The sequence below is a fragment of the Podarcis vaucheri genome, assembly GCF_965113315.1.
Source record: "Podarcis vaucheri genome assembly, chromosome: 14".
NCBI lineage: Eukaryota > Metazoa > Chordata > Lepidosauria > Squamata > Lacertidae > Podarcis > Podarcis vaucheri.
In genome coordinates this window covers 14,851,974-14,866,267 of record NC_138752.1, presented here as the reverse complement: position 1 = coordinate 14,866,267, position 14,294 = coordinate 14,851,974, and the positions used below count along the sequence as shown (strand labels likewise).

Sequence of the window (14,294 nt, the reverse complement as noted above, 5' to 3'; positions counted from 1 at the left end):
AAAGAATAAAGGGGGAGTATCCAAATGGAACACAAGATAAAGATAATTTAAGAGTTGTCACTGCTGATTCTTTGCTTGAGGCATGAGTCTGGTTTTGCACACCTGCAAGAGCAGCCAATATTGAACCCTCCAAGTGTGGTTGGGCTACAGCCTCCATCAGACCCAGCCTGCAGCACCAGTGGTCTAGGATGATGGGAGTTGTAGTTCAACAACATCTGTAGGGCACCACTTTGGGCCGCAGGTGGTGCTGTGGTCTAAACCACTGAGCCTCTTGGGCTTGCCGATCGGAAGGTTGGTGGTTCAAATCCCCGCGATGGAGTGAGCTCCTGTTGCTCTGTCCCAGCTCCTGCCAACTTAGCAGTTTGAAAGCACACCAATGCAAGTAGATAAATAGGTACCACTGTGGCGGGAAGGTAAACGGCATTTCCATGCGCTCTGGTTCCCGTCACAGTGTCCCATTGCGCCAGAAGTGGTTTAGTCCTGCTGGCCACATGACCCAGAAAGCTGTCTGTGGACAAACGCTGGCTCTCTCGGCCTGAAAGCGAGATGAGCGCCGCAACCCCATAGTCGCCTTTGACAGGACTTAACCATCCAGGGGTCCTTTACCTTTACTTTTATCTTACCTGTGCAACAGAGATTCCACCCGTTATATTATGACTGTAACCTAATTAGAATTTTTCTCTGCTACAGGAAGGGAAAAAAATATTTCCTGCGCCTTTGCCCAAAACCGTACCACCTGCTGCCCCAGCTAAGCAAAAAACCGTCCTGGAGCTAGAAGCAGAAAAACAAGCTTCCATCTCGCCATTTAGAAAGACCATGACGTCAGCAGGAGTTTATACGACAGGTATTTCATCTTTAAAAAATTGTATAAACCGCATTCCCTACACATGTTGGGGAAAGTAGCCTAGCACCTGCCTTTTCTACCAACTGTGGGTACAGCTGTAACATCAGAAACTGGTTATAACATTTGCACTGGATTTGCACCTGTAGGCCCAAAGCAGAGGGCAATTTCCCAGATTTTACGTGATTTTAATGTGTGCCAGCCTCACCATTAAGCTGAGTGTAGCAGCCGGCTTCAGGCAGCTCACTTTGGTTGGCATGCAGCGGCTGTAAATTATTCATTTATTTATTATTATTATCATTAGTTGTTTTAGTGCCAGGGAGGGGAAGAGGGGATTGGGTAGTATGTACCTTGACTGTGGGGTGCCATTTGCTGTCCCCCCGTCCCCAACAAGGCAGCAATATTTCTTGCTCTGGTCCTCCTGATAGCAACTTACACATGTAGTGCTTATGTAAAAGTTGCACACGGCAAGCACCTTAATCCCAGAGTGCATTTACTAAACAGTTAGCTACTATATATATATAGGAAGGACGCAGGTGCCGCTGTAGGTTAAACCACAGAGCCTAGGACTTGCTGATCAGAAGGTCGGCAGTTCGAATCCCCGCAACGGGGTGAGCTCCCGTTGCTCGGTCCCTGCTCCTGCCAACCTAGCAGTTCGAAAGCACGTCAAAGTGCAAGTAGATAAATAGGTACCACTCTGGCGGGAAGGCAAATGGCGTTTCCGTGCGCTGCTTTGGTTCGCCAGAAGCGGCTTAGTCATGCTGGCCACATGACCCGGAAGCTGTACGCCGGCTCCCTTGGCCAGTAAAGCCAGATGAGAGCCGCAACCCCAGAGTCGGCCACGACTGGACCTAATGGTCAGGGGTCCCTTTACCTTTTTATGGGGACAGCGTGGGGACTAAAGTTTTCCTCAGACTGGGATTTGTCAGGCTGCGTATGCAGCTCTGTACGTTTTCCAGTTTCCTCCATGGGGAGGAAAATACCCACACATTGATGAGCATAGAAAAGTAATATGTTAAGGAGACGAGTTCTTCCTTCTTTCTGAGATGTGCTGGGACTATTTTAACGGACAGGCATTCAGATGTGCAACTCGCTGCTTGCTGTGGTTACAGGCCCCAAAAAGCTTTAACATGTTGTCGTAAGTTACGCAATCCCAGTGCTTCTTTGCCCTGAATAACCAGACTATTCACTTAGAATTGGAAAACAGACAATTGGTTGGTTGGCTAGGTCAGGTTTCCACCATCAGCAAAAGATAAAACAGACAGAGAAGGTCAACACAGTTTCTCTCATCAGGTAACGCTGAAGAGCCTGTGTGGTCTGCTGCATATTTTAACCATTTTCAGATGCTCCAATTGAAACTTTTCTTACGAAGCGAGAAAAGAAGTCAATGGAGAAATTAGTGCCGTTTTTTCATTTCGCTCTTCTGGGTGCTCTATCATTTGATGATTTCTTCAGACAAAATACTTAGCATCTCAGAATATGGCATTTCCGTTCCTGGATGCCAAAGTGTTCTGGAACAGGCAACTTGACAAAGTGAACTCTATCCCAGGCAGGTCTCCCTTTTCTGGCAAAAGCAGAGAATGCAAGTTATGCCTATAAAACCCTATTTCAGAAGGCTGCTCCTGCTCCCGTTCTTATTGTTGTCAAGGTCAAAATGTCAAGGAGTATGGGTGTGGGCTGATGATCTGGGTTTATTTGAAAGAAAAATGCATTTTTGATTTGATGCCTTTCTGTTTAGGCCTAACAACGGTTTTAGGGCTGGGCCTCATTTCTCCTAATGCCGCTTTTACGCAAATGGTTACCACCTTTGGGCTTGCTGGAATCGTTGGCTACCATACTGTTTGGGGTGTGACGCCTGCTCTTCACTCACCCCTCATGTCAGTAACTAATGCAATTTCTGGTGAGTCTTGACTCTTGTACATTTTGCATCTGTTTTGTGTGGCGATTACCATAGAGCAGGCTCACATAAGAAAATTCAGAATGAATGCACTTATTCAGATTCGAGGAATGGCCGTCCCAAAATAAGTGGAAGCCATGGTAGATTGGCTTCCATATTTTGTCTCGTCGTTGGGAAATTACTTAATACAATAGCAAAGATACCCAAAGACTGCTCATTGGTTGAAGTTATCAAATGCAGCCATCATTTGGGGAAACCCAACCAGATGGGCTGAGAGCCAGTGTGGTGTAGTGGTTAAGAGCGGTAGTCTCGTAATCTGGTGAACCGGGTTCGCTTCTCCGCTCCTCCACATGCAGCTGCTGGGTGACCTTGGGCCAGTCACACTTCTCTGAAGTCTCTCAGCCCCACTCACCTCACCTCACAGAGTGTTTGTTGTGGGGGAGGAAGGGAAAGGAGAATGTTAGCCGCTTTGAGACTCCTGAAGGGGAGTGAAAGGCGGGATATCAAATCCAAACTCTTCTTCTTCTTCTAAATAATGTATTATTATTATTATTATTATTATTATTATTATTATTATTATTATATCTGAGAACACTGTAATGTAGGATTTCTTCAGAAGCTATAGGACTTGATTGTCCATGCATTACGTCAATCCAAGTGGCCAATCCAAGTGTGGCTTAATATTTCTGTGGAAAGCCAACAATGTCCATCAGGTGAAGTACACATGCTCTAAATGCTCTTTGAAAACAGTTCCTGCTTGTTTCGCATAGCAGCATGTACTGAAGACCTTTTTTTCTCCCATTCTGCCTTAAGATCTGCAACTGAGGCCCTATTCATGAGTGTGACAGGGCCTTTTCTGCAGTAGCACCCCATCTCTGGAATGACCCTCCACACCTTGGAATTGCACCTAGCACTGACATTGCTGACATTTGTCATTATGCATCTCTTTGCTCAGGCCATTGGGAAAGGAATGAGATCCGTAAAAAGCCACTCAGCTTGCTGCTAGTTGATTGGGTGTATTTTAATCATGTTTTATAATTTTGACACGGTTTTTGTTTTACAGGTTTGTTGTTTTATTGCTGTATTCCAACCTGGGTCCAGTTGGTAAAGGGCGAGTTAGAAATACAATCCATCCATCCATACCAACCACAGGGTTCTTTGACATTGCTGAGGGACAGTTCTATATAGCCAGCAAGTTTTCCGTGGACTGTGTTATTTCAGTCTGCAGAGTGAAAGGTTTGAATGCCCTTTTCCAAATGAAGAAGAACAAGACTCCCTTCACAGAGAAAACTAGCACATCAGAAAGATTTGTGTGAACCATTCTTCCAGCTAGTTTTCTAGCAGAAAGTTTTTTTCACATCTGTGGTCAAGTATTCAAATATGAAATCCCTTACCTGCAGATTTATGGCAAGAGGTCGTGGAAAAATGCTGCCATTTGATATTAGACTTGTCTTTTACTTTGACATAGCAATCTCCTTATGGTCCACAATCTGAACTTGGCCTGGAAGCCAGTGCAGGTGCTGTTGACTCTGATCCTACTTTGGGATAGTAACTTTACAATCTTTGCTGTTTTATTTCTCTGTAAGAAGCCAGCCCTTGATAAGAAATTTCTGATAATAATTAACATGGGGCAGTGTGGATTTAGCAATTTTTGTAGCTTGACAAGCTCTGACGTCCTTGCACTGTCACAGTAGAAACTTCCATCCCTCCCCTTGAGGTGTTTTTTTCTTTTTTTAGTCTGCTTGCTCAGAAGAGGAGCAGAATGATGTTGACATTTTGAATAATCACCATATTCAACCACAACAGGAAACATCTGCTGTATAATTCAAAGATTTTGAAAAAAAAAGTTTACTAATTACACATTCCTTAGTTATGTTATAAAGTCTAAACCTGTTCTGTTTTTCCTTTAGGACTTACTGCTGTTGGCGGTTTGGTGCTGATGGGGGGCTCATATTTTCCTTCCAGCGTACCACAGACATTAGCTTTACTGGCTGCGTTTGTTTCATCTGTCAATATCGCAGGTACAAATGTACTAATGTAAAAAATATTTTTCTTTATTATTTATTTATACCCCACCCATCTGGCTGGGCTTCCACAGCCACTCTGGGAGGCTCCCAACAGAATATTAAAAACATCAAACAATAAAAAGCTTCCCTAACCAGGGCTGCCTTCAGATGTCTTCTAAAAGTCAGATAGTTGTTTATTTCCTTGACATCTGGTGTGAGGGTGTTCCACAGGGCGGGCGCCACTACCGAGAAGGCCCTCTGCCTGGTTCCCTGTAACCTCACTTCTTGCAGTGAGGGAACCGCCAGAAGGCCCTCGGAGCTGGACCTCAGTGTCTGGGCTGAATGATGAGGGTGGAGATGCTCCTTCGGGTATACTGGGTCGAGGCCGTTTAGGGTAATAATAATAATAATAATAATAATAATAATAATAATATTTTATTTATTCCCCACCCTGCCTGGCCAGAGCCAGGCTCAGGGTGGCTAACACCATTAAAATTACAATAGAAACATAATGGGGAGGGGGACAAAATACAGGTTAAAATGCAATTTAAAATGCAGCCTCATTTTAAAAGTAGCCCATAGATCAAAACTGTAAGGGGAGGGAAACATAAGGGTCAGGCTGAGTCCAAACCAAAGGCCAGGCGAAACAGCGCTGTATTGCAGGCCCTGTGGAAAGACGTCAAGTCCCACAGGGCCCTAGTCTCTTGTGACAGAGTGTTCCACCAAGTCGGGGCCAGTACTGAAAAGGCCCTGGTCCTAATTGAGACCAATCTAACCACCTTGCGACTTGGGACCTCCAAGGTGTTGTCGTTTGTGGACCTTAAGGTCGTCCGCGGTGCATACCGCAGGTGCTTTAAAGGTCAGCACCAACACTTTGTGCTCGGAAACATACTGGGAGCCAATGTAGGTCTTTCAATGTGGTCTCGGTGGCCACTCTCATTGACTCATTTAACAGCTCTCAAGACTGTGCCCCCAAATAAATGCTCACCCCTTCCTCCGTGTGGATGGCTGTTGTGGACCCTTGTGCTCAGTCACCATCCCTTGGCACCAGGAATGCAATGGGGGATTCCCCTGGCTCCCTGTTTAGCTGGCTGGAGTCCCCCCCCCCAGCTCCTGCTCTTTAAATTGGCCAATGAGAGGTCTGCTCTGTAGGGTGTGCCTCACTGGCTGAAAGAACATTGGCTGCCAATGAGGCATAATAAGCAGAATCACCTTCCGCCCTCAGTGCAGTTGGCAGAAGAGCTCTACCTACTTATTTAACAGCTCTCAGGACTGCCCCAATTTTTTTTCTGCCTGAAGCAAAGCAGAAAAAATTACCCACACAAAAAGCTGCAGAATACAGTGGTGCCTCGCAAGACGAAAAGAATCCGTTCTGTGATTCTCTTCGTCTAGCGGTTTTTTCCGTCTTGCGAAGCAAGCCCATTGAAGGATTAGCGGATTAGCGCTATTAGCGCTATTAGAGGCTTTTAGCGGCTTATCTGCTGATCGGATCAGCTGGTAAGCGGCTTAGCGTTATTAGCGGCTTATCTGCTGATCGGATCAGCTGATAAGCGGCTTAGCGGCTTAGAAAAAGGGGGAAAAGGGAGGAAAACAGCAGGAACTCGCAAGACATTGTCGTCTTGCGAAGCAAGCCCATAGGAAATTTGTTTTGCGAAGCACCTCCAAAACGGAAAACTCTTTCGTCTAGCGAGTTTTCCATCTTGCGAGGCATTCGTCTTGCGGGGCACCACTGTACCCAGTTATTTTGACACCTGAGGCAGAGGATCCCACAAGCACCATTTCAACATGACGCTACCCACTTTCTGAAACTATCATAACTGAAACTCAGCCAGCCTCCAAAATTTGCCCTTCCCTGAATTTTGCAATGTGGTTCTTCAGCCAAGTAAGATGTAGAAAAAATGTGCACACTAGAGTAAAGTGTGCATCCAAATGCATATATTAATGAAAATTTCATACAAGAATGCATTATATTGTGAAAAACCGCTTTGCAAAAGTGAGTATATTAGATAAAATTGCATGCAAACGTACGTGTATTAGGAGAAATTTACACCAAGATGCTAATGAATTTTCATGAGAGCTTTTTTTTTTTTTAATGAAAACGGTTGTGGAAATGCAGTGAATTGAATTTAAGCCTGGAAAATTGAGAAACAGAGAAAAATGAAATATTGGCCTCTAGCTCTTCGTTTTCATTCTAAAAATCCATGTTCCTTTTTCCCCAACAGGTGGCTTCTTAATTACCCAGCGAATGCTGGATATGTTTAAACGACCGACAGATCCACCAGAATATAATTATCTTTATCTTCTCCCTGGAGGGGTGTTTGTGGGAGGATATGGTGCGTCTCTTCTCAGTGGACACAGCATTGAGCAGGTCAGAAATCATTTCTCTAATTTTTACCATCCATTTGCGTAGATTGTCTTAGCAGAGATGGTAAGCAAGCCAAATCAGTACAGTGGTACATCGGGTTAAGTACTTAATTCGTTCTTAACCTGAAACTGTTCTTAACCTGAAGCACCACTTTAGCTAATGGGACCTCCTGCTGCTGCCGCATGATTTCTGTTCTCATCCTGAAGCAAAGTTCTTAACCTGAGGTACTATTTCTGGGTTAGTGGAGTCTGTAACCTGAGGCGTATGTAATCCGAGGGACCACTGTACTTATGAGCTACTCTTAAGTAAAGCCAGATCTGGATTAAGGGGATGAGGAGCATGCACTACATATTGTAACAACATAAATATAACATAAAGTTATCAAAAAATTAACTAAAATTAAAGTGCATTGAAATCAAAGGGGAAATCTTCACACACAAATCATTCACTACAGTCATTTTTTCAAACAGATGTTTTCTGGTTTTGACAGTGATGAAATCTACGATGTCTTACCTCTAAGGGGCTCAGGGTGGCATTAATAATAGTAACAGTAACAACAACAACAACAACAACAACAACAACAACAACAACAACAATATAACACCGGTCCTGAAAGGCCTACATTGGCTCCCAGTACGTTTCCGAGCACAATTCAAAGTGTTGGTGCTGACCTTTAAAGCTCTAAATGGCCTCAGCCCAATTTCGATGGGAAACCCAGCCAGATGGGCAGGATAGAAATAATAAATTATTATAATAATATTATTATTATACCTGAAGCAGCATCTCCACCCCCATCGTTCAGCCCGTATACTGAGGTCCAGCTCCGAGGGCCTTCTGGCGGTTCCCTCCCTGCGAGAAGTGAGGTTACAGGGAACCAGGCAGAGGGCCTTCTCGGTAGTGGCGCCCGCCCTGTGGAACGCCCTCCCATCAGGTGTCAAGGAAATAAACAACTATCTGACTTTTAGAAGACACCTGAAGGCAGCCCTGTTTAGGGAATATTTTAATGTTTGATTCTATTTTTAATATTCTGTTTTGAGCCCAACCAGAGTGGCTGGGGATACCCAGCCAGATGGGGAGCTCCCAATAAAATATTAAAAACATGATAAAACATCAAAAATTAAAAACTTCCCAAACCAGGGCTGCCTTCAGATGTCTTCTGAAAGTCAGATAGTTGTTTATTTTCTTGACATCTGATGGGAGGGTGTTCCATAGGGCAGGCGCCGCCACCGAGAAGGCCCTCTGCCTAGTTTTCCCTCTCCCTTGTCTTTACAATGTAGTTAGCCATTTCCCAGAGGAACAAGAACAGAAAAAAAGAAACATGGTGTCAGTTTTCAGCCTGCATTTTCATTTACTTTAAACAAGAATGTGGGCAAATGGGGTGATATGTTTTATTTTTTGGACTGCCTTACGTTCAAAACAAAGCAGGTGAACAAAATCATATTTGAAAAGGAAACTGACAAATGCTCTGCAACACTGGTCAAACAACAGGTATAAAACATTGGCTTTTTTTACCAACAGCTGTATAGGGGGAATCCATTATTTGATTTTGCTTAAGAAAATACCTATACACTTTCATACCTGTTGCTTAGATTATGTGGGGTGGCCCATTGTTCTTTCCATCAAATAAAAGACAAAACAGAGCTGCTCAATAAAAAGTCTGTTCTTTTATTCAATCTCCAGAAGTGTCTACTGAGCCAAAGCTTAATTGTAGACTAGAACAGATGTTGACAAATTATTTTCAAGATTCAGAGCAGCGAATTGGCATGCAGCCCCTTCCAGAAGTGCATTGTACCATGCAACAAATACTGGGGAGAAATGTTCATAATTGCTTCTACACTTTACACTAATATTCTACTGCCAAATTAATATACAGTGGTACCTCAGGCTACAGACGCTTCAGGTTACAGACTCCGCTAACCCAGAAATAATAACTCTGGTAAAGAACTTTGCTTCAGGATGAGAACAGAAATCGCACGGCGGCAGCACAGCGGCAGCAGTAGGCCCCATTAGCCAGTGGCGTAGCGTGGGTTGTCAGCACCCGGGGCAAGGCAAGTAATTTATGCCCCCTAACCCGTGGATTTGCGCCCCCTAACCCGCACCGCACGCCTGGCAACCACCCCCTTCACAGTGGGCGGCGATCCGGCGGCTCGGATCGGATTCGCACAGCCAGCACTGCAGTGAGAGAGAGTGAGTGAGCCAGGTAGGGGCAGAGAGCTGCGAGTGCGAGCACACACACCCCCCGATGTTGCGCCTGGTGTGGCCGGCCCCCCCCCTGCAACCCCACGCTATGCCACTGCCATTAGCTAAAGTGGTGCTTCAGGTTAAGAACAGTTTCAGGTTAAGAACGGACCTCCGGAACAAATTAAATTCTTAACCCGAGGTACCATTGTATATCTTATGGATTATCTCACTTCATATGTATCCCTGCTCTTCCTATAAAGAGGTCAGTGCAGAATCTGTAGCAGATTTAAAGATGTTTTGAAAACAAATACTAGGAAAGATCAAGGGAATAGAAATAGAAATACTGTTTGATCCTATTTGAATGTCAGATGTCAAGGAGATAAAGAACTATCCAGCTTTTAGAAGACCTGAAGGCAGCCCTGTATAAGGAGGTTTTTAATGTTTGAAGTTTTATCGTGTTTTTAATATTCTGTTGGGAGCTGTCCAGAGTGGCTGGGGAAACCCAGCCAGATAGGTGGGGTACAAATAATTTATTATTATTATTATTATTATTATTATTATTATTATTATTATTATTATTAAAAATGAGAACAGGAGAACTTTGCTAGAACAGGCCAAAAGACCACATGGTCCACGTACTCTTCTCATAAAAAGGAAAAACAGTTAATATATTATTTAATGATAGCAGCAAAGGTACTGGTGGCCTGGCATTGGAAAACAGAGGAATTTACCAACAGTAAGAGACTGGGAGTCAAAATGCTGGACTTAAACTCAGTCTGCAAGATTAAGTTAAATCTGCAAAATTAACCAAATTGGAGAGAATAGAATAAGAGCAGAATTTAACTGCATTAAATTAATGAACATTTCTATTCAACATATTATTAAACTAAAAGTACAGTTGGTTACAAAAGTAAGTTAAAATTGGGCAGTATAAAGATATGAGAGGTGTCATGTTTTGTATTTTGGCCTGTCTATTTCATACAGTTTGTATAGTTTGATCAGAAATTTTAAATCAACATCTTAATCAATATATACCAAAAGATAAAACATTTACGTTATTCCTATTGTAGAATCATAGAACTGTAGAATTGAAAAGGGTCAACCCACTGCATTGCAAAAGTCACAGTTTATAGTTAGCATTATTATTCTTAGACTTCTTAGATACTTGTTACCCAAAGGTCTCAAAGCAACTTACAGCACATTTGAAAACATAAGCAGAAATACATTATAACTTTTTTTAAAAGTATACATCAGTTATTTATTTTAACTTTTCCTTTTAGAGAGAAAAAGGGCATACGCTGTACACTATGAGTCATCTGTTTTTATGATGTCACAAAAAGCACCTTTCATATTTCTGGAAATGCAGGCAGAATAAAAGAAGTCTGTGTTAGCCTTGGTTAAATAAGGGTGGAATGACCAGATTATTCTAATTGGGTTCTGCTGTGCGACTTTAATGACCATTGTTGGGGAAGGGGAAATTTAGTAACACATTTTTTTTCCTCCCCTAAAGATTACATTGAACTTTTGTGATTAGCAGTGGGGGAAATAGCATGTGCTTTTCAAACATAAGGAGAACACCACATGTTCTATATAAATGCATTGCCATACAGGGATTTCAAAGCATTTTGGTGTATCAAAACACTAAAAAATCAAAGTGAGAGGAAAATCTGACGGAATGATCTCACAAAGCTGGCATCTTTAAAATGTGTTTGAACTGGTGATCTGTAACTCTTCCACACATAAGAACAATGGCTGAAACTTTAAAAAAAGGAAAAACTTGGCATAGAAGAAACTGAATAAATCTAGCAAGAATGGTTATACCAATAAACCATAACATGAGCTACTCCATTCTTCCCTTGTTATACACCTCTGGAAGAATGTGATAAGAGCTAAGGCTTGTATTCAGTGCTAGTCCTACTCAGTGCAGAGCCACTAGAGTTAATGATCATGGCTAATACATAGAGGATACAGCTATGTTCTATCACAGTCAGAGGCAGAATGTCTTCAGTTGGTGGGAATTGTGAGAGGCCAAGAGTGAAGAAGAAGAAGAGTTTGGATTTGATATCCCGCCTTTCACTCCCCTTCAGGAGTCTCAAAGCGGCTCACATTCTCTTTTCCCTTCCTCCCCCACAACAAACACTCTGTGAGGTGAGTGGGGCTGAGAGACTTCAGAGAAGTGTGACTGGCCCAAGGTCACCCAGCAGCTGCATGTGGAGGAGCGGAGACGCGAACCCAGTTCACCAGATTACGAGTCTACTGCTCTTAACCACCACACCACACTGGCTCCCAAGAGTGCTGTTGTGCCGGGGTCCTGCTTGCAAACTTCCCAAAGACTGGACCCTTTGAGAAGAGTATGGTAGACCATGTGGCCTTTAGGCCTGATCTAGCAAAGTTCTCCTGTTCTCATTTTTCTGGAAGTAATAATAAAATAATAATAATTTATTATTTATACCCCACCTATCTGGCTGGCTTTCCCCAGCCACTCTGGGCTGCTCCCAACAGAATATTAAAAACACAATAAAACATCATACAGTAAAAACTTCCCTAAACAGGGCTGCCTTCAGGTGTCTTCTAAAAGTCAGAGAGTTGTTTATTTCCTTGACATCTGATGGAAGGGCGTTCCACAGGGTGGGCATCACTACCAAGAAGGCTCTCTGCCTGGTTCGCTGTAACCTCACTTCTCACAGTGTGGGAACTGCCAGAAGGCCCTTGGAGCTGGACCTCAGTGTCCGGGCTGAATGATGGGGGTGAAGACGCTCCTTCAGGTATACTGGGCCGAGGTAGTTTAGGGCTTTAAAGGTCAGCACCAACACTTTGAATTGTGCTTGGAAATGTACTGGGAGCCAATGTGGGTCTTTCAGGACCCGTGTCATATGGTCTCGGTGGCCACTCCCAGTCACCAGTCTAGCTGTCACATTCTGGATTAGTTGTAGTTTCCAGGTCACCTTCGAAGGTAGCCCCACGTAGAGCACATTGCAGTAGTCCAAGCGGGAGATAATTAGAGCATGCACCACTCTGGCAAGTCAGTCTGCAGGCAGGTAGGGTCTCAGCCTGCGTACCAGATGGAGCTGGTAGGTACGAACCTCATTCCTGATGCTCCTTTAGTTAAAAAGTAATATCATACTACAGCTGCCTTTCCTTTTGCTCACACCAAACAAGTCACATACTTGTTTACAGCTTGCTGTGCAGAAGGCTTTGTGACAAGTGGGATGTCAATCCCAGACTTAAGAACTATCATGGATTTCTTTCATTCACTGCTTTGGGTGATCTCTGTTTTTGTCTCCCTCAGATGATGTATCTGGGCTCAGGTCTTTGCTGTGTAGGTGCGCTAGCCGGGTTGTCCAGTCAGAGCACCTCTAGACTTGGCAATGCTCTAGGGATGATTGGGGTTGCTGGCGGCATAGCAGCTACGTTCGGTGCTCTGAAACCATCCCCCGAAGTGCTGGCCCAGATGTCTATGGCCATGGCTATGGGTGGAACCATGGGTGAGTACCGTTCGCTGTACTAACTAAACCATGGGTAGGCAATCTACGGCCCGGGGGCCGGATGCGGCCCAATTGCCTTCTTAGTCCGGCCCGTGGACGGTCAGGGAATCAGTGTGTTTTTACATGAGTAGAATGTATCCTTTATTTAACATGCATCTCTGGGTTATTTGTGGGGCCTGCCTGGTGGTTTTACATGCGTAGAATGTGTGCTTTTATTAAAAATGCATCTCTCGGTTATTTGTGGGGCATTGGAATTTGTTCATTTCCCCCCAAAAGATATAGTCCAGCCCCCCACAAGGTCTGAGGGACAGTGGACCAGCCCCCTGCTGAAAAGGTTTGCTGACCCCTGAACTAAACTATTGAACTTGGTCTCCTTGGAAGGGCTCCTGCAATGAGAAGTCATTTGCAGTGAAGAAGCTACCAAAGAACAGCTTTCTGGCCACTGCTGTTCTTCCCATCCAATGTGCAGATACAAGGGAATATTGTTTTACTGGTTGCTGTGTTTTCTAGGTAAAGGTAAAAGGTAAAGGACCCCTGGATGGGGTCAAAGGCGACTATGGAGTGCAGAACCGCTGACCTTCCAATCAGCAAGCCCAAGAAGCTCAGTGATTTAGACTGCAGCACAGTGTTCTAGGTCATGTTTTCATTTAATTCAGGGTATTTGCAAGCCCCAACAAGCTGACCTTAATTATGTGCTTCTTAGATCATTCATGGATGGATGGATGGAGTAGAAAGATATTTGCACCAGCTGTTGGAATTTATGTACAAAGCAGTAGATGTTGGTCCATTAGGGTGAATTGGACACTGCCCCACAAATTTCATACCTCTTCCCTAGTGGTCTTTCCTCTGCACCTTTCTGAACATACCTATTATTCTGTTTAAAAGTGCTGTTGGGCTGCCATAATAACACACATCTGTATGGAACAAGTAGTTTGGGACTGTGGTTCCTTACCCTGCAACCATCAGCTGCCCAGGAGGTGCAGGGACTTTGTTTACTTATTTATCCCAGGGATTTCTCTATTGCCCTTTATCCAAGCATCACAGGGCAGCTTACAAAATTTTAATATCACCAATGCCCAGTATAAGGCTGAAATTCCAGCATTTCTCACCTGGTTGGGAGTAAGCTCCGCTGAATACTGTAAAAGGTAAAGGGTACAGGGATCCCTGACCGTTAGGTCCAGTCGCGAGCGACTCTGGGGTTCTGGTGCTCATCTCACTTTACTGGCCGAGGGAGCTGTACCAGAAGACAATGCCTTTATGAGAATTTGAACTATTGCTACTGCAGGTAATATGAAGACCTCACTGCCAAGACATCACTGATCCATCAGTCAATGGATTGTTAAGCATCTTTTGGGACTTAAGAGGTATATTTAACTCCAAAAGGTGGCAGTCTTGACTAAGAGGGAAATGACAAAATAGAGAAGCAAGATATGTATGTTTTAAACATAAGGGGCATTTCCTCTGGAGCCAAATTTGCAGCCAGTTGCTATGAAACAAAGTAGTTTTCGTGATACTGGTG

At 43.9% G+C, this 14,294-nt stretch overlaps 1 protein-coding gene across 1 annotated transcript in view; it reads left to right on the top strand.

Annotated features, from left to right (window-relative positions):
* LOC309518299 (NAD(P) transhydrogenase, mitochondrial-like) overlaps positions 1–14,294 on the top strand; it is an 81,347-nt gene that overhangs the window by 45,350 nt on the left and 21,703 nt on the right. The window contains exons 10-14 of the mRNA XM_082198372.1: positions 691–844; positions 2,580–2,741; positions 4,649–4,759; positions 6,967–7,112; positions 12,580–12,775. Of these exons, the coding sequence (XP_082054498.1) occupies positions 691–844; positions 2,580–2,741; positions 4,649–4,759; positions 6,967–7,112; positions 12,580–12,775 (769 nt within the window). The remainder of the gene's footprint in view (positions 1–690; positions 845–2,579; positions 2,742–4,648; positions 4,760–6,966; positions 7,113–12,579; positions 12,776–14,294) is intronic.